Source organism: Oncorhynchus mykiss, chromosome 9 (assembly GCF_057628025.1).
Source record: "Oncorhynchus mykiss isolate SJ-2025 chromosome 9, ASM5762802v1, whole genome shotgun sequence".
Taxonomy (NCBI): Eukaryota; Metazoa; Chordata; class Actinopteri; order Salmoniformes; family Salmonidae; genus Oncorhynchus; species Oncorhynchus mykiss.
The window spans coordinates 5,488,645-5,514,592 of NC_143030.1; the positions used below are offsets into that span (position 1 = coordinate 5,488,645).

General features: G+C 48.8%; 1 protein-coding gene across 3 annotated transcripts in view; it reads left to right on the forward strand.

Annotated features, from left to right (window-relative positions):
* LOC149980723 (coiled-coil domain-containing protein 171-like) overlaps positions 1-25,948 on the forward strand; it is a 153,036-nt gene that overhangs the window by 97,264 nt on the left and 29,824 nt on the right. For all 3 annotated transcript variants that reach the window (XM_090183329.1, XM_090183328.1, XM_090183330.1), the window contains 3 exons: positions 260-764; positions 2,494-2,616; positions 6,443-6,624. In XM_090183329.1, the coding sequence (XP_090039455.1) occupies positions 260-764; positions 2,494-2,616; positions 6,443-6,624 (810 nt within the window). The remainder of the gene's footprint in view (positions 1-259; positions 765-2,493; positions 2,617-6,442; positions 6,625-25,948) is intronic.

Below are 25,948 nucleotides of genomic sequence, written 5' to 3' on the forward strand. Positions count from 1 at the left end.
CACTGCTACAGGGAATATACAGGTAACTAACACACTGCTACAGGGAAGATACAGGTAACTAACACACTGTCACTCTGCTACAGGTAAGATACAGGTAACTAACACACTGTTACACTGCTACTCATACACACAGAGACACATCCACACATAAAGCACAACCAATCCTTTGGTAAATGCCTTGCTTGTTCTCTCTCTCTCTCTCTCTCTTTCCCTCCACCTCCTCTCTCTCCTTCCTCTCTCTCTCTCTCTCTCTCCCTAGATGTTCGGTGCTCAGCTTGAGGAGGCCCGTCAGAGACTATCCTCACTAGAGAAAGAACGCAGCCAGCTGACCAATGACCTCGCCATGCTCCAGAAAACCCTAACCCAGTCTGACCTCCAGGGGTCAACCCTGCTCTCAGCCTGCACCCTACTGGCTGGGGCGCTCACACACCTCACACACGCCACACACACACTCCGCACACAGAAAACTCTCCTCACGCGCCGCTTGGCGGAGCGAGAGGGCCTAGAGATGGAGGTTAGAACGCTTGTACAAGCTCTAGGGGAGGGAAGAGGAGAGGGGGATGAGGAGAGGAAGGGAGGAGGGGTGAGGAGGTGGAGAAGGTGTGTGGTGTGTGTGATAGCTGTGAACAGGTTGTGTGTGTTGGGACGGGGGAGCAGACTGGTGTTTAGGGTGGGTGGGCAGAGGTACCCCTCTATAGGGGTTCGTGTTTCAGTCGTCCCTCCTCTGGAGGAGAGGGAGAAGGACTCAACACCGCCATCTAAAGGTGAGCAGGGCAATGACACAACTGCACTGTGAAATAATTATTCTGAAAATATTTGTGAATGTTTTTGACTAGTTGGTATATGCAAGGGCATTCCAACCCTCTTCCTGGAGATCTACTGTCCTGTAGGTTATCAGCCCAGCCCTCTTCCTGGAGATCTACTGTCCTGTAGGTTATCAGCCCAGCCCTCTTCCTGGAGATCTACTGTCCTGTAGGTTATCAGCCCAGCCCTCTTCCTGGAGATCTACTGTCCTGTAGGTTATCAGCCCAGCCCTCTTCCTGGAGATCTACTGTCATGTAGGTTTTCAGTCCAACCCTCTTCCTGGAGATCTACTGTCCTGTAGGTTTTCAGCCCAACCCTCTTCCTGGAGATCTACTGTCCTGTAGGTTATAAGTCCAACCCTCTTCCTGGAGATCTACTGTCCTGTACGTTATCAGTCCAACCCTCTTCCTGGAGATCTACTGTCCTGTAGGTTATAAGTCCAGCCCTCTTCCTGGAGATCTACTGTCCAGTAGGTTATCAGCCCAGCCCTCTTCCTGGAGATCTACTGTCCTGTAGGTTATCAGTCCAACCCTCTTCCTGGAGATCTACTGTCCTGTACGTTATCAGTCCAACCCTCTTCCTGGAGATCTACTGTCCTGTAGGTTTTCAGTCCAACCCTCTTCCTGGAGATCTACTGTCCTGTAGGTTATCAGTCCAACCCTCTTCCTGGAGATCTACTGTCCTGTAGGTTTTCAGTCCAACCCTCTTCCTGGAGATCTACTGTCCAGTAGGTTTTCAGTCCAACCCTCTTCCTGGAGATCTACTGTCCTGTAGGTTTTCAGTCCACAACCCTCTTCCTGGAGATCTACTGTCCTGTAGGTTTTCAGTCCAACCCTCTTCCTGGAGATCTACTGTCCTGTAGGTTTTCAGTCCAACCCTCTTCCTGGAGATCTACTGTCCTGTAGGTTATAAGTCCAACCCTCTTCCTGGAGATCTACTGTCCTGTACGTTATCAGTCCAACCCTCTTCCTGGAGATCTACTGTCCTGTAGGTTATAAGTCCAGCCCTCTTCCTGGAGATCTACTGTCCTGTAGGTTATCAGCCCAGCCCTCTTCCTGGAGATCTACTGTCCTGTAGGTTATCAGTCCAACCCTCTTCCTGGAGATCTACTGTCCTGTACGTTATCAGTCCAACCCTCTTCCTGGAGATCTACTGTCCTGTAGGTTTTCAGTCCAACCCTCTTCCTGGAGATCTACTGTCCTGTAGGTTATAAGTCCAACCCTCTTCCTGGAGATCTACTGTCCTGTAGGTTATCAGTCCAACCCTCTTCCTGGAGATCTACTGTCCTATAGGTTTTCAGTCCAACCCTCTTCCTGGCGATCTACTGTCCAGTAGGTTTTCAGTCCAACCCTCTTCCTGGAGATCTACTGTCCTGTAGGTTTTCAGTCCAACCCTCTTCCTGGAGATCTACTGTCCTGTAGGTTATCATTCCAACCCTCTTCCTGGAGATCTACTGTCCTGTATGTTTTCAGTCCAACCCTTTTTGGACATCTGAAGCAAGGCACACAATTCTTCTTTAGGAAAATGACAATTTCTGGTAAAAAAAATTAAATAATTGTTGAGACAGAAATTTTGGATGAAAAGTACTATGTTAAAAACAGCAAGATTTCTCTCAGGAATGAACTATGAAACGATGAATGTATGAATGGGATAGCATCGTATTAACCCCTTGCTCTCTGACTCTCTCAGGTGAAGAGGATAATGACGATGAAGGGAGAGGAAGACTGTGTGTGAGGTGGCTTCGTCGTAAAGATATCTCCTTCTTCATCATGTCTTCCATGGCTGAACTACAAGAGGCCTTAGAGCACACAGGTAACTCACTCTCTCTCTCACACACACACACACACCGAGAGAGAGTTAGCTAGCGCAAACTGGTGGAGGAATCTGGAGGTAGTGAACCAGCAGTCGGAAGGGTACTGTCTTCTGTTTCCCAGGTGTTATCTACTGTCTTCTATATCCCAGGTGTTATCTACCTGCTCCATGGTCTTCTATATCCCAGGTGTTATCTACCTGCTCCATGGTAACTGTCTTCTTTATCCCAGGTGTTATCTACTGTCTTCAATATCCCAGGTGTTATCTACTGTCTTCTATAACCCAGGTGTTATCTACCTGCTCCATGGTCTTCTATATCCCAGGTGTTATCTACCTGCTCCATGGTCTTCTGTTTCTCTGTTTTTCTGTCTGTATCTCTGTAGCTGTGTCTGTAGCTGTATCTGTGTCTGTATCTGTATCTGTATCTCTGTAGCTGTGTCTGTATCTGTAGCTGTGTCTGTATCTGTGTCTGTATCTGTAGTGTCTGTATCTGTAGTATCTGTAGTGTCTGTAGCTGTGTCTGTAGCTGTAGCTGTATCTGTAGCTGTATCTGTAGCCTTGTCTGTATCTGTATCTGTATATGTAGCTGTATCTGTATCTGTATCTGTAGTGTCTGTAGCTGTGTCTGTATCTGTAGCTGTACCTGTATCTGTGTCTGTATCTGTAGCTGTGTCTGTATCTGTAGCTGTAGTATCTGTAGCTGTATCTGTATCTGTAGCTGTACCTGTAGCTGTATCTGTAGCTGTAGCTGTATCTGTATCTGTAGCTGTAGCTGTGTCTGTATCTGTAGCTGTGTCTGTATCTGTAGCTGTAGTATCTGTAGCTGTAGCTGTATCTGTACCTGTAGCTGTATCTGTAGCTGTATCTGTATCTGTAGCTGTGTCTGTATCTGTAGCTGTGTCTGTATCTGTAGCTGTGTCTGTATCTGTAGCTGTGTCTGTGTCTGTAGCTGTATCTGTAGCTGTATCTGTAGCTGTGTCTGTATCTGTACCTGTAGCTGTATCTGTAGCTGTGTCTGTATCTGTTGCTGTATCTGTAGCTGTATCTGTACCTGTATCTGTATCTGTATCTGTAGCTGTATCTGTAGCTGTGTCTGTATCTGTACCTGTAGCTGTATCTGTAGCTGTAGCTGTATCTGTAGCTGTGTCTGTACCTGTAACTGTATCTGTAGCTGTGTCTGTATCTGTTGCTGTATCTGTAGCTGTATCTGTACCTGTATCTGTATCTCTGTCTGTACCTGTATCTGTAGCTATAGCTGTCCCTGGCTCTCATCCCAACCTCTCTCCGTGTTTCCCCTGACCACCAGCTGTATCTGTAGCTATAGCTGTCCCTGGCTCTCACCCCAACCTCTCTCCGTGTTTCCCCAGACCACCAGCTGTATCTGTAGCTATAGCTGTCCCTGGCTCTCACCCCAACCTCTCTCCGTGTTTCCCCTGACCACCAGCTGTACCTGTAGCTGTATCTGTAGCTATAGCTGTCCCTGGCTCTCACCCCAACCTCTCTCTGTGTTTCCCCTGACCACCAGCTGTATCTATAGCTATAGCTGTCCCTGGCTCTCACCCCAACCTCTCTCTGTGTTTCCCCTGACCACCAGCTGTATCTATAGCTATAGCTGTCCCTGGCTCTCACCCCAACCTCTCTCCGTGTTTCCCCTGACCACCAGCTGTATCTGTAGCTATAGCTGTCCCTGGCTCTCACCCCAACCTCTCTCCGTGTTTCCCCTGACCACCAGCTGTACCTGATGTGACGTATTTAGAAGTAAATATGCAGTTCCCTAAATGTCGTGGGGTCATGTCAATGTCGTGGGGTCATGTCAATGTCGTGGGGTCATGTCAATGTCGTGGGGTCATGTCAATGTCGTGGGGTCATGTCAATGTCGTTGGGTCATGTCAATGTCGTGTGGTCATGTCAATGTCGTGGGGTCATGTCAATGTCGTGGGGCCGCCATTGATTTTTGTATAGTGACTGAGTCAGTCAGATGGCACAATAACAGGACAGCCTTGGCAAAATGTGTAGAAGAAGAAGACAATTACCCATAACACACCTCCAGGCTGTTTAAGGGCTATTTGACCAAGGCGAGGTACTCTCAGGACAATTACCCATAACACACCTCCAGGCTGTTTAAGGGCTATTTGACCAAGGCGAGGTACTCTCAGGACAATTACCCATAACACACCTCCAGGCTGTTTAAGGGCTATTTGACCAAGGCGAGGTACTCTCAGGACAATTACCCATAACACACCTCCAGGCTGTTTAAGGGCTATTTGACCAAGGCGAGGTACTCTCAGGACAATTACCCATAACACACCTCCAGGCTGTTTAAGGGCTATTTGACCAAGACGAGGTACTCTCAGGACAATTACCCATAACACACCTCCAGGCTGTTTAAGGGCTATTTGACCAAGACGAGGTACTCTCAGGACAATTACCCATAACACACCTCCAGGCTGTTTAAGGGCTATTTGACCAAGAAGGAGAGTGATGGAGTGCTGCACCAGATGACCTGACCTCCACAATCACCCGACCTCAACCCAATAATACACCAGCAGGTTAGCCTAGTGGTTAGAGCGTTGGACTAGTAACCGAAAGGTTGCAAGTTCATATCCCCGAGCTGACAAGGTACAAATCTGACGTTCTGCCCCTGAACAGGCAGTTAACCCACTGTTCCTAGGCTGTCATTGAAAATAAGAATTTGTTCTTAACTGACCTTTATTTGCCTAGTTAAATAAAGGTAGAAAAATTGAGATGGTTTGGGATGACTTGGTTCGCAGAGTGAAGGAAAAGCAGCCAACAAGTGCTCAGCATATGTGGGAACTCCAAGACTGTTGGAAAAGCATTCCAGGTGAAGCTGGTTGAGAGAATGCCAAGAGTGTGCAAAGCTGTCATCAAGGCAAAGGATGAATCTAAAATAGAAAATATATTTTACTACATGATTCCATATGTGTTATTTCATAGTTTTGATGTCTTCACTATTATTCTACAATGTAGAATATATTAAAAATGGTACTGTGATACTGTGGTACTGTGGTGCTGTGATACTGTGGTACTGTGGTATTGTGATACTGTGATACTGTGGTACTGTGGTGCTGTGATACTGTGGTACTGTGGTATTGTGATACTGTGATACTGTGGTATTGTGATACTGTGGTACTGTGGTACTGTGTATATACACCGTGCATTCGGTCTGTGTATATACACTGTGCATTCGGACTGTGTATATACACTGTGCATTCGGACTGTGTATTCGGTCTGTGTATATACACTGTGCATTCGGTCTGTGTATATACACTGTGAATTCGGTCTGTGTATATATACTGTGCATTCGGTCTGTGTATATACACTGTGCATTCGGTCTGTGTGTATACACTGTGCATTCGGTCTGTATATATACACTGTGCATTCGGTCTGTGTATATATACACTGTGTATTCGGTCTGTGTATATACACTGTGTATTCGGTCTGTGTATATACACTGTGTATTCGGTCTGTGTATATATACACTGTGCATTCGGTCTGTGTATATATACACTGTGCATTCGGTCTGTGTATATACACTGTGCATTCGGTCTGTGTATATACACTGTGCATTCGGTCTGTGTGTATACACTGTGCATTCGGTCTGTGTATATATACACTGTGTATTCGGTCTGTGTATATACACTGTGCATTCGGTCTGTGTATATACACTGTGCATTCGGTCTGTGTATATACACTGTGCATTCGGTCTGTGTGTATACACTGTGCATTCGGAAAGTATTCAGACCCCTTGACTTTTTACACATTTTGTTTTCCGATACTATATTGTCTATGTCTCTTTCTCCTCCAGTTTCTTCCTCTCAGGTGGTATTGTCTGCCGCTCGTAACAGTCTATCCCTCCTCCTGGACCACCTCCTCACCCCCTCAGACCGAGGGTCCCATCTCACACCCTATAGCGTGAACAAGGGTACTCTGGTTAGTAGGCTGGGACAGGGCTTACACCGACTCACGGCCAAACAGATGAGCAATAAGGTTAGTGGTCTATAACAGTGTATTTCATAGAGAATATATGTATATATATATATATATGTTATTTTGACTTACTCTCTTAACCACCTGAGTTCGAGGTTGGCACGGGAACAAGAGTGACATTTTAGATTCAAGTTCAGGACTGGATCAACAGTCTACCAGAATGGGCAGTACAGGAATGATTTTGAACAGAGTTAATTTTGTGTTATAAGCATTTTTAGGAGGACATTTTGAATGTTTTGTTCCCTCCCTCCGTCTCCCAACAGTAACACTGTTTGACCCCTAACCTGGGTCCTCTACTGTTTTACCCCTAACCAGGGTCCTCTACTGTTTAACCTCTAACCTGGGTCCTCTACTGTTTAACCCCTAACCTGGGTCATCTACTGTTTGACCCCTAACCTGGGTCCTCTACTGTTTTACCCCTAACCAGGGTCCTCTACTGTTTAACCTCTAACCTCTAACCTGGGTCCTCTACTGTTTAACCTCTAACCTGGGTCCTCTACTGTTTAACCCCTAACCTCTAACCTGGGTCCTCTACTGTTTAACCCCTAACCAGGGTCCTCTACTGTTTAACCTCTAACCTCTAACCTGGGTCCTCTACTGTTTAACCTCTAACCTGGGTCCTCTACTGTTTAACCTCTAACCTGGGTCCTCTACTGTTTAACCCCTAACCTGGGTCCTCTACTGTTTAACCTCTAACCTGGGTCCTCTACTGTTTAACCCCTAACCTCTAACCTGGGTCCTCTACTGTTTAACCCCTAACCTGGGTCCTCTACTGTTTAACCCCTAACCTGGGTCCTCTACTGTTTAACCTCTAACCTGGGTCCTCTACTGTTTAACCCCTAACCTGGGTCCTCTACTGTTTTACCCCTAACCTGGGTCCTCTACTGTTTAACCCCTAACCTCTAACCTGGGTCCTCTACTGTTTAACCCCTAACCTGGGTCCTCTACTGTTCAACCCCTAACCTGGGTCCTCTACTGTTTAACCCCTAACCTGGGTCCTCTACTGTTTAACCCCTAACCTGGGTCCTCTACTGTTTAACCCCTAACCTGGGTCCTCTACTGTTTAACCCCTAACCTGGGTCCTCTACTGTTTAACCCATAACCTCTAACCTGGGTCCTCTACTATTTAACCCCTAACCTGGGTCCTCTACTGTTTAACCCCTAACCTGGGTCCTCTACTGTTTAACCCCTAACCTCTAACCTGGGTCCTCTACTATTTAACCCCTAACCTCTAACCTGGGTCCTCTACTGTTTAACCCCTAACCTGGGTCCTCTACTGTTTAACCCCTAACCTGGGTCCTCTACTGTTTAACCCCTAACCTCTAACCTGGGTCCTCTACTATTTAACCCCTAACCTCTAACCTGGGTCCTCTACTGTTTAACCCCTAACCTGGGTCCTCTACTGTTTATCCTCTAACCTGGGTCCTCTACTGTTTAACCCCTAACCTCTAACCTGGGTCCTCTACTGTTTAACCCCTAACCTTGGTCCTCTACTGTTTAACCCCTAACCTGGGTCATCTACTGTTTAACCTCTAACCTGGGTCCTCTACTGTTTAACCTCTAACCCCTAACCTGGGTCCTCTACTGTTTAACCCCTAACCTGGGTCCTCTGCATGCCTCAGGACTGAGTTAGCCCTCTGAACTAAAGCTCTTAGCTCTGAGGTCAAACGTTAGTCTTCAGTCTTTGAGGCCTAACTGAGTTCATCCGTACGTATCCAGGGAATACAGTGGCAATACATTAATGTATATACAGGTAACTGCCAGAATAAAGGAAACCCCAACATAAAGTTTCTCAGTAGGTTGTTTGAGCCACCAGAACAGCTTCCATCCACCTTCTCCACCAATCCATCCATCCTGTATACCAGCTATAGTCTTTAAACCCATGATGACTTATAGAATTAACGTCATCTATAGGTAACTACCAGAATAAAGGAAACTCCAACATAAAGTGTCTCAGTAGGGTGTTTGAACAGCTTCCATCCACCTTCCCCACCATCCATCGTCCACTCCACCAATCCATCCATCCATCCATCCATCCTGTATACCAGCTATAGTCTTTAAACCCATGATGACTTATAGAAGTAACGTCATCTATAGGTAACTGCCAGAATAAAGGAAACCATCAGAACAGCTTCCATGCCCCTTGGCACAGATCCTTTCTGCAACTCTGCTGGAGGGACGAGATGCCGTTCTTCCGCGATAAATTCCATCATGTGGTGTTTTGTTGTTGATGACGGTGGAAAACACTGTCTCAGGCACCGCTCCAGAATCTACCATAAGGGCCATACGGTGCATCTACCATAAGGGTTGAGATCTGGTGACTGAGACGGTGCATCTACCATAAGGGTTGAGATCTGGTGACTGAGACATGGCGGTGCATCTACCATAAGGGTTGAGATCTGGTGACTGAGACATGGCGGTGCATCTACCATAAGGGTTGAGATCTGGTTACTGAGACGGTGCATCTACCATAAGGGTTGAGATCTGGTGACTGAGACGGTGCATCTACCATAAGGGTTGAGATCTGGTGACTGAGACATGGCGGTGCATCTACCATAAGGGTTGAGATCTGGTGACTGAGACATGGCGGTGCATCTACCATAAGGGTTGAGATCTGGTGACTGAGACGGTGCATCTACCATAAGGGTTGAGATCTGGTGACTGAGACGGTGCATCTACCATAAGGGTTGAGATCTGGTGACTGAGACGGTGCATCTACCATAAGGGTTGAGATCTGGTGACTGAGACGGTGCATCTACCATAAGGGTTGAGATTTGGTGACTGAGACATGACGGTGCATCTACCATAAGGGTTGAGATCTGGTGACTGAGACGGTGCATCTACCATAAGGGTTGAGATCTGGTGACTGAGACATGGCGGTGCATCTACCATAAGGGTTGAGATCTGGTGACTGAGACAGTGCATCTACCATAAGGGTTGAGATCTGGTGACTGAGACTGTGCATCTACCATAAGGGTTGAGATCTGGTGACTGAGACGGTGCATCTACCATAAGGGTTGAGATCTGGTGACTGAGACGGTGCATCTACCATAAGGGTTGAGATCTGGTGACTGAGGCGGTGCATCTACCATAAGGGTTGAGATCTGGTGACTGAGACATGGCGGTGCATCTACCATAAGGGTTCAGATCTGGTGACTAAGACGGTGCATCTACCATAAGGGTTGAGATCTGGTGACTGAGACGGTGCATCTACCATAAGGGTTGAGATCTGGTGACTGAGACATGGCGGTGCATCTACCATAAGGGTTGAGATCTGGTGACTGAGACGGTGCATCTACCATAAGGGTTCAGATCTGGTGACAGAGACGGTGCCTCTACCATAAGGGTTCAGATCTGGTGACTGAGACGGTGCATCTACCATAAGGGTTGAGATCTGATGACTGAGACGGTGCATCTACCATAAGGGTTGAGATCTGGTGACTGAGACATGGCGGTGCATCTACCATAAGGGTTGAGATCTGGTGACTGAGACGGTGCATCTACCATAAGGGTTGAGATCTGATGACTGAGACGGTGCATCTACCATAAGGGTTGAGATCTGGTGACTGAGACGGTGCATCTACCATAAGGGTTGAGATCTGGTGACTGAGACGGTGCATCTACCATAAGGGTTGAGATCTGGTGACTGAGACATGGCAGTGCATCTACCATAAGGGTTGAGATCTGGTGACTGAGACGGTGCATCTACCATAAGGGTTGAGATCTGGTGACTGAGACATGGCGGTGCATCTACCATAAGGGTTGAGATCTGGTGACTAAGACGGTGCATCTACCATAAGGGTTGAGATCTGGTGACTGAGACATGGCGGTGCATCTACCATAAGGGTTGAGATCTGGTGACTGAGACGGTGCATCTACCATAAGGGTTGAGATCTGGTGACTGAGACGGTGCATCTACCATAAGGGTTGAGATCTGGTGACTGAGACATAGAGGTGCATCTACCATAAGGGTTGAGATCTGGTGACTGAGATGGTGCATCTACCATAAGGGTTGAGATCTGGTGACTCAGACATAGAGGTGCATCTACCATAAGGGTTGAGATCTGGTGACTGAGACGGTGCATCTACCATAAGGGTTGAGATCTGGTGACTGAGACGGTGCATCTACCATAAGGGTTGAGATCTGGTGACTGAGACATAGAGGTGCATCTACCATAAGGGTTGAGATCTGGTGACTGAGACAGTGCATCTACCATAAGGGTTGAGATCTGGTGACTGAGACAGTGCATCTACCATAAGGGTTGAGATCTGGTGACTGAGACATGGCGGTGCATCTACCATAAGGGTTGAGATCTGGTGACTAAGACGGTGCATCTACCATAAGGGTTGAGATCTGGTGACTGAGACATGGCGGTGCATCTACCATAAGGGTTGAGATCTGGTGACTGAGACGGTGCATCTACCATAAGGGTTGAGATCTGATGACTGAGACGGTGAATCTACCATAAGGGTTGAGATCTGGTGACTGAGACGGTGCCTCTACCATAAGGGTTGAGATCTGGTGACTGAGACATGGCGGTGCATCTACCATAAGGGTTGAGATCTGGTGACTGAGACGGTGCATCTACCATAAGGGTTGAGATCTGGTGACTGAGACATGGCGGTGCATCTACCATAAGGGTTGAGATCTGGTGACTGAGACGGTGCATCTACCATAAGGGTTGAGATCTGGTGACTGAGACTGTGCCTCTACCATAAGGGTTGAGATCTGGTGACTGAGACATGGCGGTGCATCTACCATAAGGGTTGAGATCTGGTGACTGAGACATGGCGGTGCATCTACCATAAGGGTTCAGATCTAGTGACTGAGACGGTGCATCTACCATAAGGGTTGAGATCTGGTGACTGAGACGGTGCATCTACCATAAGGGTTGAGATCTGGTGACTGAGACGGTGCATCTACCATAAGGGTTGAGATCTGGTGACTGAGACATGGCGGTGCATCTACCATAAGGGTTGAGATCTGGTGACTGAGACATGGCGGTGCATCTACCATAAGGGTTCAGATCTAGTGACTGAGACGGTGCATCTACCATAAGGGTTGAGATCTGGTGACTGAGACATGGCGGTGCATCTACCATAAGGGTTGAGATCTGGTGACTAAGACGGTGCATCTACCATAAGGGTTGAGATCTGGTGACTAAGACGGTGCATCTACCATAAGGGTTGAGATCTGGTGACTGAGACGGTGCATCTACCATAAGGGTTGAGATCTGGTGACTGAGACGGTGCATCTACCATAAGGGTTGAGATCTGGTGACTGAGACGGTGCATCTACCATAAGGGTTGAGATCTGGTGACTGAGACATGGCGGTGCATCTACCATAAGGGTTGAGATCTGGTGACTGAGACGGTGCATCTACCATAAGGGTTGAGATCTGGTGACTGAGACGGTGCATCTACCATAAGGGTTGAGATCTGGTGACTGAGACGGTGCCTCTACCATAAGGGTTGAGATCTGGTGACTGAGACATGGTGGTGCATCTACCATAAGGGTTCAGATCTGATGACTAAGACGGTGCATCTACCATAAGGGTTGAGATCTGGTGACTGAGACATGGCGGTGCATCTACCATAAGGGTTGAGATCTGATGACTAAGACGGTGCATCTACCATAAGGGTTGAGATCTGGTGACTGAGACATGGCGGTGCATCTACCATAAGGGTTGAGATCTGGTGACTGAGACATGGCGGTGCATCTACCATAAGGGTTGAGATCTGGTGACTGAGACGGTGCATCTACCATAAGGGTTGAGATCTGGTGACTGAGACATGGCGGTGCATCTACCATAAGGGTTGAGATCTGGTGACTGAGACATGGCGGTGCATCTACCATAAGGGTTGAGATCTGGTGACTGAGACATGGCGGTGCATCTACCATAAGGGTTGAGATCTGGTGACTGAGACGGTGCATCTACCATAAGGGTTGAGATCTGGTGACTGAGACGGTGCATCTACCATAAGGGTTGAGATCTGGTGACTGAGACGGTGCATCTACCATAAGGGTTGAGATCTGGTGACTGAGACATGGCGGTGCATCTACCATAAGGGTTGAGATCTGGTGACTGAGACATGACGGTGCATCTACCATAAGGGTTGAGATCTGGTGACTGAGACATGGCGGTGCATCTACCATAAGGGTTGAGATCTGGTGACTGAGACGGTGCATCTACCATAAGGGTTGAGATCTGGTGACTGAGACGGTGCATCTACCATAAGGGTTGAGATCTGGTGACTGAGACGGTGCATCTACCATAAGGGTTGAGATCTGGTGACTGAGACATAGAGGTGCATCTACCATAAGGGTTGAGATCTGGTGACTGAGACGGTGCATCTACCATAAGGGTTGAGATCTGGTGACTGAGACATAGAGGTGCATCTACCATAAGGGTTGAGATCTGGTGACTGAGACAGTGCATCTACCATAAGGGTTGAGATCTGGTGACTGAGACAGTGCATCTACCATAAGGGTTGAGATCTGGTGACTGAGACGGTGCATCTACCATAATGGTTGAGATCTGGTGACTGAGACGGTGCATCTACCATAAGGGTTGAGATCTGGTGACTGAGACAGTGCATCTACCATAAGGGTTGAGATCTGGTGACTGAGACAGTGCATCTACCATAAGGGTTGAGATCTGGTGACTGAGACATGGCGGTGCATCTACCATAAGGGTTGAGATCTGGTGACTAAGACGGTGCATCTACCATAAGGGTTGAGATCTGGTGACTGAGACATGGCGGTGCATCTACCATAAGGGTTGAGATCTGGTGACTGAGACGGTGCATCTACCATAAGGGTTGAGATCTGATGACTGAGACGGTGAATCTACCATAAGGGTTGAGATCTGGTGACTGAGACGGTGCCTCTACCATAAGGGTTGAGATCTGGTGACTGAGACATGGCGGTGCATCTACCATAAGGGTTGAGATCTGGTGACTGAGACGGTGCATCTACCATAAGGGTTGAGATCTGGTGACTGAGACATGGCGGTGCATCTACCATAAGGGTTGAGATCTGGTGACTGAGACGGTGCATCTACCATAAGGGTTGAGATCTGGTGACTGAGACTGTGCCTCTACCATAAGGGTTGAGATCTGGTGACTGAGACATGGCGGTGCATCTACCATAAGGGTTGAGATCTGGTGACTGAGACATGGCGGTGCATCTACCATAAGGGTTCAGATCTAGTGACTGAGACGGTGCATCTACCATAAGGGTTGAGATCTGGTGACTGAGACGGTGCATCTACCATAAGGGTTGAGATCTGGTGACTGAGACGGTGCATCTACCATAAGGGTTGAGATCTGGTGACTGAGACATGGCGGTGCATCTACCATAAGGGTTGAGATCTGGTGACTGAGACATGGCGGTGCATCTACCATAAGGGTTCAGATCTAGTGACTGAGACGGTGCATCTACCATAAGGGTTGAGATCTGGTGACTGAGACATGGCGGTGCATCTACCATAAGGGTTGAGATCTGGTGACTAAGACGGTGCATCTACCATAAGGGTTGAGATCTGGTGACTAAGACGGTGCATCTACCATAAGGGTTGAGATCTGGTGACTGAGACGGTGCATCTACCATAAGGGTTGAGATCTGGTGACTGAGACGGTGCATCTACCATAAGGGTTGAGATCTGGTGACTGAGACGGTGCATCTACCATAAGGGTTGAGATCTGGTGACTGAGACATGGCGGTGCATCTACCATAAGGGTTGAGATCTGGTGACTGAGACGGTGCATCTACCATAAGGGTTGAGATCTGGTGACTGAGACGGTGAATCTACCATAAGGGTTGATATCTGGTGACTGAGACGGTGCCTCTACCATAAGGGTTGAGATCTGGTGACTGAGACATGGTGGTGCATCTACCATAAGGGTTCAGATCTGATGACTAAGACGGTGCATCTACCATAAGGGTTGAGATCTGGTGACTGAGACATGGCGGTGCATCTACCATAAGGGTTGAGATCTGATGACTAAGACGGTGCATCTACCATAAGGGTTGAGATCTGGTGACTGAGACATGGCGGTGCATCTACCATAAGGGTTGAGATCTGGTGACTGAGACATGGCGGTGCATCTACCATAAGGGTTGAGATCTGGTGACTGAGACGGTGCATCTACCATAAGGGTTGAGATCTGGTGACTGAGACATGGCGGTGCATCTACCATAAGGGTTGAGATCTGGTGACTGAGACATGGCGGTGCATCTACCATAAGGGTTGAGATCTGGTGACTGAGACATGGCGGTGCATCTACCATAAGGGTTGAGATCTGGTGACTGAGACGGTGCATCTACCATAAGGGTTGAGATCTGGTGACTGAGACGGTGCATCTACCATAAGGGTTGAGATCTGGTGACTGAGACGGTGCATCTACCATAAGGGTTGAGATCTGGTGACTGAGACATGGCGGTGCATCTACCATAAGGGTTGAGATCTGGTGACTGAGACATGACGGTGCATCTACCATAAGGGTTGAGATCTGGTGACTGAGACATGGCGGTGCATCTACCATAAGGGTTGAGATCTGGTGACTGAGACGGTGCATCTACCATAAGGGTTGAGATCTGGTGACTGAGACGGTGCATCTACCATAAGGGTTGAGATCTGGTGACTGAGACGGTGCATCTACCATAAGGGTTGAGATCTGGTGACTGAGACATAGAGGTGCATCTACCATAAGGGTTGAGATCTGGTGACTGAGACGGTGCATCTACCATAAGGGTTGAGATCTGGTGACTCAGACATAGAGGTGCATCTACCATAAGGGTTGAGATCTGGTGACTGAGACAGTGCATCTACCATAAGGGTTGAGATCTGGTGACTGAGACAGTGCATCTACCATAAGGGTTGAGATCTGGTGACTGAGACGGTGCATCTACCATAATGGTTGAGATCTGGTGACTGAGACGGTGCATCTACCATAAGGGTTGAGATCTGGTGACTGAGACATGGCGGTGCATCTACCATAAGGGTTGAGATCTGGTGACTGAGACATGGCGGTGCATCTACCATAAGGGTTGAGATCTGATGACTGAGACGGTGAATCTACCATAAGGGTTGAGATCTGGTGACTGAGACTGTGCATCTACCATAAGGGTTGAGATCTGGTGACTGAGACGGTGCATCTACCATAAGGGTTGAGATCTGGTGACTGAGGCGGTGCATCTACCATAAGGGTTGAGATCTGGTGACTGAGACATGGCGGTGCATCTACCATAAGGGTTCAGATCTGGTGACTGAGACGGTGCATCTACCATAAGGGTTGAGATCTGGTGACTGAGGCGGTGCATCTACCATAAGGGTTGAGATCTGGTGACTGAGACGGTGCATCTACCATAAGGGTTGAGATCTGGTGACTGAGACGGTGCATCTACCATAAGGGTTGAGATCTGGTGACTGAGACATGGCGGTGCATCTACCATAAGGGTTGAGATCTGGTGACTGAGACGGTGCATCTACCATAAGGGTTGAGATCTGGTGACTGAGACGGTGCATCTACCATAAGGGTTGAGATCTGGTGACTGAGACGGTGCATCTACCATAAGGGTTGAGATCTGATGACTGAGACGGTGCATCTACCATAAGGGTTGAGATCTGGTGACTGAGACATGGTGGTGCATCTACCATAAGGGTTGAGATCTGGTGACTGAGACTGTGCATCTACCATAAGGGTTGAGATTTGGTGACTGAGACGGTGCATCTACCATAAGGGTTGAGATCTGGTGACTGAGACGGTGCATCTACCATAAGGGTTGAGATCTGGTGACTGAGACATGGCGGTGCATCTACCATAAGGGTTGAGATCTGGTGACTGAGACATGGCGGTGCATCTACCATAAGGGTTGAGATCTGGTGACTGAGACATGACGGTGCATCTACCATAAGGGTTGAGATCTGGTGACTGAGACATGGCGGTGCATCTACCATAAGGGTTGAGATCTGGTGACTGAGACGGTGCATCTACCATAAGGGTTGAGATCTGGTGACTGAGACATGGCGGTGCATCTACCATAAGGGTTGAGATCTGTTGACTGAGACATGGCGGTGCATCTACCATAAGGGTTGAGATCTGGTGACTGAGACATGGCGGTGCATCTACCATAAGGGTTGAGATCTGGTGACTAAGACGGTGCATCTACCATAAGGGTTGAGATCTGGTGACTGAGACATGGCGGTGCATCTACCATAAGGGTTGAGATCTGGTGACTAAGACGGTGCATCTACCATAAGGGTTGAGATCTGGTGACTGAGACATGGCGGTGCATCTACCATAAGGGTTGAGATCTGGTGACTGAGACATGGCGGTGCATCTACCATAAGGGTTGAGATCTGGTGACTGAGACATGGCGGTGCATCTACCATAAGGGTTGAGATCTGGTGACTGAGACATGGCGGTGCATCTACCATAAGGGTTGAGATCTGGTGACTGAGACATGGCGGTGCATCTACCATAAGGGTTGAGATCTGGTGACTAAGACGGTGCATCTACCATAAGGGTTGAGATCTGGTGACTGAGACATGGCGGTGCATCTACCATAAGGGTTGAGATCTGGTGACTGAGACATGGCGGTGCATCTACCATAAGGGTTGAGATCTGGTGACTGAGACATGGCGGTGCATCTACCATAAGGGTTGAGATCTGGTGACTGAGACAGTGCATCTACCATAAGGGTTGAGATCTGGTGACTGAGACGGTGCATCTACCATAAGGGTTGAGATCTGGTGACTGAGACGGTGCATCTACCATAAGGGTTGAGATCTGGTGACTAAGACGGTGCATCTACCATAAGGGTTGAGATCTGGTGACTGAGACATGGCGGTGCATCTACCATAAGGGTTGAGATCTGGTGACTGAGACATGGCGGTGCATCTACCATAAGGGTTGAGATCTGGTGACTGAGACGGTGCATCTACCATAAGGGTTAAGATCTGGTGACTGAGACGGTGCATCTACCATAAGGGTTGAGATCTGGTGACTGAGACGGTGCATCTACCATAAGGGTTGAGATCTGGTGACTGAGACGGTGCATCTACCATAAGGGTTGAGATCTGGTGACTGAGACATGGCGGTGCATCTACCATAAGGGTTGAGATCTGGTGACTGAGACGGTGCATCTACCATAAGGGTTGAGATCTGGTGACTGAGACGGTGCATCTACCATAAGGGTTGAGATCTGGTGACTGAGACGGTGCATCTACCATAAGGGTTGAGATCTGGTGACTGAGACGGTGCATCTACCATAAGGGTTGAGATCTGGTGACTGAGACATGGCGGTGCATCTACCATAAGGGTTGAGATCTGGTGACTGAGACGGTGCATCTACCATAAGGGTTGAGATCTGGTGACTGAGACGGTGCATCTACCATAAGGGTTGAGATCTGGTGACTGAGACATGGCGGTGCATCTACCATAAGGGTTGAGATCTGGTGACTGAGACGGTGCATCTACCATAAGGGTTGAGATCTGGTGACTGAGACGGTGCATCTACCATAAGGGTTGAGATCTGGTGACTGAGACGGTGCATCTACCATAAGGGTTGAGATCTGATGACTGAGACGGTGCATCTACCATAAGGGTTGAGATCTGGTGACTGAGACATGGTGGTGCATCTACCATAAGGGTTGAGATCTGGTGACTGAGACTGTGCATCTACCATAAGGGTTGAGATTTGGTGACTGAGACGGTGCATCTACCATAAGGGTTGAGATCTGGTGACTGAGACGGTGCATCTACCATAAGGGTTGAGATCTGGTGACTGAGACATGGCGGTGCATCTACCATAAGGGTTGAGATCTGGTGACTGAGACATGGCGGTGCATCTACCATAAGGGTTGAGATCTGGTGACTGAGACATGACGGTGCATCTACCATAAGGGTTGAGATCTGGTGACTGAGACATGGCGGTGCATCTACCATAAGGGTTGAGATCTGGTGACTGAGACGGTGCATCTACCATAAGGGTTGAGATCTGGTGACTGAGACATGGCGGTGCATCTACCATAAGGGTTGAGATCTGTTGACTGAGACATGGCGGTGCATCTACCATAAGGGTTGAGATCTGGTGACTGAGACATGGCGGTGCATCTACCATAAGGGTTGAGATCTGGTGACTAAGACGGTGCATCTACCATAAGGGTTGAGATCTGGTGACTGAGACATGGCGGTGCATCTACCATAAGGGTTGAGATCTGGTGACTAAGACGGTGCATCTACCATAAGGGTTGAGATCTGGTGACTGAGACATGGCGGTGCATCTACCATAAGGGTTGAGATCTGGTGACTGAGACATGGCGGTGCATCTACCATAAGGGTTGAGATCTGGTGACTGAGACATGGCGGTGCATCTACCATAAGGGTTGAGATCTGGTGACTGAGACATGGCGGTGCATCTACCATAAGGGTTGAGATCTGGTGACTGAGACATGGCGGTGCATCTACCATAAGGGTTGAGATCTGGTGACTAAGACGGTGCATCTACCATAAGGGTTGAGATCTGGTGACTGAGACATGGCGGTGCATCTACCATAAGGGTTGAGATCTGGTGACTGAGACATGGCGGTGCATCTACCATAAGGGTTGAGATCTGGTGACTGAGACATGGCGGTGCATCTACCATAAGGGTTGAGATCTGGTGACTGAGACAGTGCATCTACCATAAGGGTTGAGATCTGGTGACTGAGACGGTGCATCTACCATAAGGGTTGAGATCTGGTGACTGAGACGGTGCATCTACCATAAGGGTTGAGATCTGGTGACTAAGACGGTGCATCTACCATAAGGGTTGAGATCTGGTGACTGAGACATGGCGGTGCATCTACCATAAGGGTTGAGATCTGGTGACTGAGACATGGCGGTGCATCTACCATAAGGGTTGAGATCTGGTGACTGAGACGGTGCATCTACCATAAGGGTTAAGATCTGGTGACTGAGACGGTGCATCTACCATAAGGGTTGAGATCTGGTGACTGAGACGGTGCATCTACCATAAGGGTTGAGATCTGGTGACTGAGACGGTGCATCTACCATAAGGGTTGAGATCTGGTGACTGAGACGGTGCATCTACCATAAGGGTTGAGATCTGGTGACTGAGACGGTGCATCTACCATAAGGGTTGAGATCTGGTGACTGAGACTGTGCATCTACCATAAGGGTTGAGATCTGGTGACTGAGACGGTGCATCTACCATAAGGGTTGAGATCTGGTGACTGAGACATGGCGGTGCATCTACCATAAGGGTTGAGATCTGGTGACTGAGACGGTGCATCTACCATAAGGGTTGAGATCTGGTGACTGAGACGGTGCATCTACCATAAGGGTTGAGATCTGGTGACTGAGACGGTGCATCTACCATAAGGGTTGAGATCTGGTGACTGAGACGGTGCATCTACCATAAGGGTTGAGATCTGGTGACTGAGACATGGCGGTGCATCTACCATAAGGGTTGAGATCTGGTGACTGAGACGGTGCATCTACCATAAGGGTTGAGATCTGGTGACTGAGACGGTGCATCTAACATAAGGGTTGAGATCTGGTGACTGAGACATGGTGGTGCATCTACCATAATGGTTGAGATCTGGTGACTGAGACGGTGCATCTACCATAAGGGTTGAGATCTGGTGACTGAGACATGGCGGTGCATCTACCATAAGGGTTGAGATCTGGTGACTGAGACGGTGCATCTACCATAAGGGTTGAGATCTGGTGACTGAGACATGGCGGTGCATCTACCATAAGGGTTGAGATCTGGTGACTGAGACATGGCGGTGCATCTACCATAAGGGTTGAGATCTGGTGACTGAGACGGTGCATCTACCATAAGGGTTGAGATCTGGTGACTGAGACATGGCGGTGCATCTACCATAAGGGTTGAGATCTGGTGACTGAGACATGGCGGTGCATCTGCCATAAGGGTTGCGATCTGGTGACTGAGACATGGCGGTGCATCTACCATAAGGGTTGAGATCTGGTGACTGAGACGGTGCATCTACCATAAGGGTTGAGATCTGGTGACTGAGACGGTGCCTCTACCATAAGGGTTCTGATCTGGTGACTGAGACATGGCGGTGCATCTACCATAAGGGTTGAGATCTGGTGACTGAGACATGGCGGTGCATCTACCATAAGGGTTGAGATCTGGTGACTGAGACATGGCGGTGCATCTACCATAAGGGTTGAGATCTGGTGACTAAGACGGTGCATCTACCATAAGGGTTGAGATCTGGTGACTGAGACATGGCGGTGCATCTACCATAAGGGTTGAGATCTGGTGACTAAGACGGTGCATCTACCATAAGGGTTGAGATCTGGTGACTGAGACATGGCGGTGCATCTACCATAAGGGTTGAGATCTGGTGACTGAGACATGGCGGTGCGTCTACCATAAGGGTTGAGATCTGGTGACTGAGACATGGCGGTGCATCTACCATAAGGGTTGAGATCTGGTGACTGAGACATGGCGGTGCATCTACCATAAGGGTTGAGATCTGGTGACTAAGACGGTGCATCTACCATAAGGGTTGAGATCTGGTGACTGAGACATGGCGGTGCATCTACCATAAGGGTTGAGATCTGGTGACTGAGACAGTGCATCTACCATAAGGGTTGAGATCTGGTGACTGAGACGGTGCATCTACCATAAGGGTTGAGATCTGGTGACTGAGACGGTGCATCTACCATAAGGGTTGAGATCTGGTGACTGAGACGGTGCCTCTACCATAAGGGTTCAGATCTGGTGACTGAGACATGGCGGTGCATCTACCATAAGGGTTGAGATCTGGTGACTGAGACATGGCGGTGCATCTACCATAAGGGTTGAGATCTGGTGACTGAGACATGGCGGTGCATCTACCATAAGGGTTGAGATCTGGTGACTGAGACATGGCGGTGCATCTGCCATAAGGGTTGCGATCTGGTGACTGAGACATGGCGGTGCATCTACCATAAGGGTTGAGATCTGGTGACTGAGACGGTGCATCTACCATAAGGGTTGAGATCTGGTGACTGAGACGGTGCCTCTACCATAAGGGTTCAGATCTGGTGACTGAGACATGGCGGTGCATCTACCATAAGGGTTGAGATCTGGTGACTGAGACATGACGGTGCATCTACCATAAGGGTTGAGATCTGGTGACTGAGACATGGCGGTGCATCTACCATAAGGGTTGAGATCTGGTGACTGAGACATGGCGGTGCATCTACCATAAGGGTTGAGATCTGGTGACTGAGACATGGCGGTGCATCTACCATAAGGGTTGAGATCTGGTGACTGAGACATGGCGGTGCATCTACCATAAGGGTTGAGATCTGGTGACTAAGACGGTGCATCTACCATAAGGGTTGAGATCTGGTGACTGAGACATGGCGGTGCATCTACCATAAGGGTTGAGATCTGGTGACTGAGACATGGCGGTGCATCTACCATAAGGGTTGAGATCTGGTGACTGAGACATGGCGGTGCATCTACCATAAGGGTTGAGATCTGGTGACTGAGACGGTGCATCTACCATAAGGGTTAAGATCTGGTGACTGAGACGGTGCATCTACCATAAGGGTTGAGATCTGGTGACTGAGACGGTGCATCTACCATAAGGGTTGAGATCTGGTGACTGAGACGGTGCATCTACCATAAGGGTTGAGATCTGGTGACTGAGACGGTGCATCTACCATAAGGGTTGAGATCTGGTGACTGAGACGGTGCATCTACCATAAGGGTTGAGATCTGGTGACTGAGACTGTGCATCTACCATAAGGGTTGAGATCTGGTGACTGAGACGGTGCATCTACCATAAGGGTTGAGATCTGGTGACTGAGACATGGCGGTGCATCTACCATAAGGGTTGAGATCTGGTGACTGAGACGGTGCATCTACCATAAGGGTTGAGATCTGGTGACTGAGACGGTGCATCTACCATAAGGGTTGAGATCTGGTGACTGAGACGGTGCATCTACCATAAGGGTTGAGATCTGGTGACTGAGACGGTGCATCTACCATAAGGGTTGAGATCTGGTGACTGAGACATGGCGGTGCATCTACCATAAGGGTTGAGATCTGGTGACTGAGACGGTGCATCTACCATAAGGGTTGAGATCTGGTGACTGAGACGGTGCATCTAACATAAGGGTTGAGATCTGGTGACTGAGACATGGTGGTGCATCTACCATAATGGTTGAGATCTGGTGACTGAGACGGTGCATCTACCATAAGGGTTGAGATCTGGTGACTGAGACATGGCGGTGCATCTACCATAAGGGTTGAGATCTGGTGACTGAGACGGTGCATCTACCATAAGGGTTGAGATCTGGTGACTGAGACATGGCGGTGCATCTACCATAAGGGTTGAGATCTGGTGACTGAGACATGGCGGTGCATCTACCATAAGGGTTGAGATCTGGTGACTGAGACGGTGCATCTACCATAAGGGTTGAGATCTGGTGACTGAGACATGGCGGTGCATCTACCATAAGGGTTGAGATCTGGTGACTGAGACATGGCGGTGCATCTGCCATAAGGGTTGCGATCTGGTGACTGAGACATGGCGGTGCATCTACCATAAGGGTTGAGATCTGGTGACTGAGACGGTGCATCTACCATAAGGGTTGAGATCTGGTGACTGAGACGGTGCCTCTACCATAAGGGTTCTGATCTGGTGACTGAGACATGGCGGTGCATCTACCATAAGGGTTGAGATCTGGTGACTGAGACATGGCGGTGCATCTACCATAAGGGTTGAGATCTGGTGACTGAGACATGGCGGTGCATCTACCATAAGGGTTGAGATCTGGTGACTAAGACGGTGCATCTACCATAAGGGTTGAGATCTGGTGACTGAGACATGGCGGTGCATCTACCATAAGGGTTGAGATCTGGTGACTAAGACGGTGCATCTACCATAAGGGTTGAGATCTGGTGACTGAGACATGGCGGTGCATCTACCATAAGGGTTGAGATCTGGTGACTGAGACATGGCGGTGCGTCTACCATAAGGGTTGAGATCTGGTGACTGAGACATGGCGGTGCATCTACCATAAGGGTTGAGATCTGGTGACTGAGACATGGCGGTGCATCTACCATAAGGGTTGAGATCTGGTGACTAAGACGGTGCATCTACCATAAGGGTTGAGATCTGGTGACTGAGACATGGCGGTGCATCTACCATAAGGGTTGAGATCTGGTGACTGAGACAGTGCATCTACCATAAGGGTTGAGATCTGGTGACTGAGACGGTGCATCTACCATAAGGGTTGAGATCTGGTGACTGAGACGGTGCATCTACCATAAGGGTTGAGATCTGGTGACTGAGACGGTGCCTCTACCATAAGGGTTCAGATCTGGTGACTGAGACATGGCGGTGCATCTACCATAAGGGTTGAGATCTGGTGACTGAGACATGGCGGTGCATCTACCATAAGGGTTGAGATCTGGTGACTGAGACATGGCGGTGCATCTACCATAAGGGTTGAGATCTGGTGACTGAGACATGGCGGTGCATCTGCCATAAGGGTTGCGATCTGGTGACTGAGACATGGCGGTGCATCTACCATAAGGGTTGAGATCTGGTGACTGAGACGGTGCATCTACCATAAGGGTTGAGATCTGGTGACTGAGACGGTGCCTCTACCATAAGGGTTCAGATCTGGTGACTGAGACATGGCGGTGCATCTACCATAAGGGTTGAGATCTGGTGACTGAGACATGGCGGTGCATCTACCATAAGGGTTGAGATCTGGTGACTGAGACATGGCGGTGCATCTACCATAAGGGTTGAGATCTGGTGACTAAGACGGTGCATCTACCATAAGGGTTGAGATCTGGTGACTGAGACATGGCGGTGCATCTACCATAAGGGTTGAGATCTGGTGACTAAGACGGTGCATCTACCATAAGGGTTGAGATCTGGTGACTGAGACATGGCGGTGCATCTACCATAAGGGTTGAGATCTGGTGACTGAGACATGGCGGTGCATCTACCATAAGGGTTGAGATCTGGTGACTGAGACATGGCGGTGCATCTACCATAAGGGTTGAGATCTGGTGACTGAGACATGGCGGTGCATCTACCATAAGGGTTGAGATCTGGTGACTAAGACGGTGCATCTACCATAAGGGTTGAGATCTGGTGACTGAGACATGGCGGTGCATCTACCATAAGGGTTGAGATCTGGTGACTGAGACAGTGCATCTACCATAAGGGTTGAGATCTGGTGACTGAGACATGGCGGTGCATCTACCATAAGGGTTGAGATCTGGTGACTGAGACAGTGCATCTACCATAAGGGTTGAGATCTGGTGACTGAGACGGTGCATCTACCATAAGGGTTGAGATCTGGTGACTGAGACGGTGCATCTACCATAAGGGTTGAGATCTGGTGACTAAGACGGTGCATCTACCATAAGGGTTGAGATCTGGTGACTGAGACATGGCGGTGCATCTACCATAAGGGTTGAGATCTGGTGACTGAGACATGGCGGTGCATCTACCATAAGGGTTGAGATCTGGTGACTGAGACGGTGCATCTACCATAAGGGTTAAGATCTGGTGACTGAGACGGTGCATCTACCATAAGGGTTGAGATCTGGTGACTGAGACGGTGCATCTATCATAAGGGTTGAGATCTGGTGACTGAGACGGTGCATCTACCATAAGGGTTGAGATCTGGTGACTGAGACGGTGCATCTACCATAAGGGTTGAGATCTGGTGACTGAGACGGTGCATCTACCATAAGGGTTGAGATCTGGTGACTGAGACATGGCGGTGCATCTACCATAAGGGTTGAGATCTGGTGACTGAGACGGTGCCTCTACCATAAGGGTTCAGATCTGGTGACTGAGACGGTGCATCTACCATAAGGGTTGAGATCTGGTGACTGAGACATGGCGGTGCATCTACCATAAGGGTTGAGATCTGGTGACTGAGACGGTGCATCTACCATAAGGGTTGAGATCTGGTGACTGAGACTGTGCATCTACCATAAGGGTTGAGATCTGGTGACTGAGACGGTGCATCTACCATAAGGGTTGAGATCTGGTGACTGAGACATGGCGGTGCATCTACCATAAGGGTTGAGATCTGGTGACTGAGACATGGCGGTGCATCTACCATAAGGGTTGAGATCTGGTGACTGAGACGGTGCATCTACCATAAGGGTTGAGATCTGGTGACTGAGACATGGCGGTGCATCTACCATAAGGGTTGAGATCTGGTGACTGAGACATGACGGTGCATCTACCATAAGGGTTGAGATCTGGTGACTGAGACATGGCGGTGCATCTACCATAAGGGTTGAGAT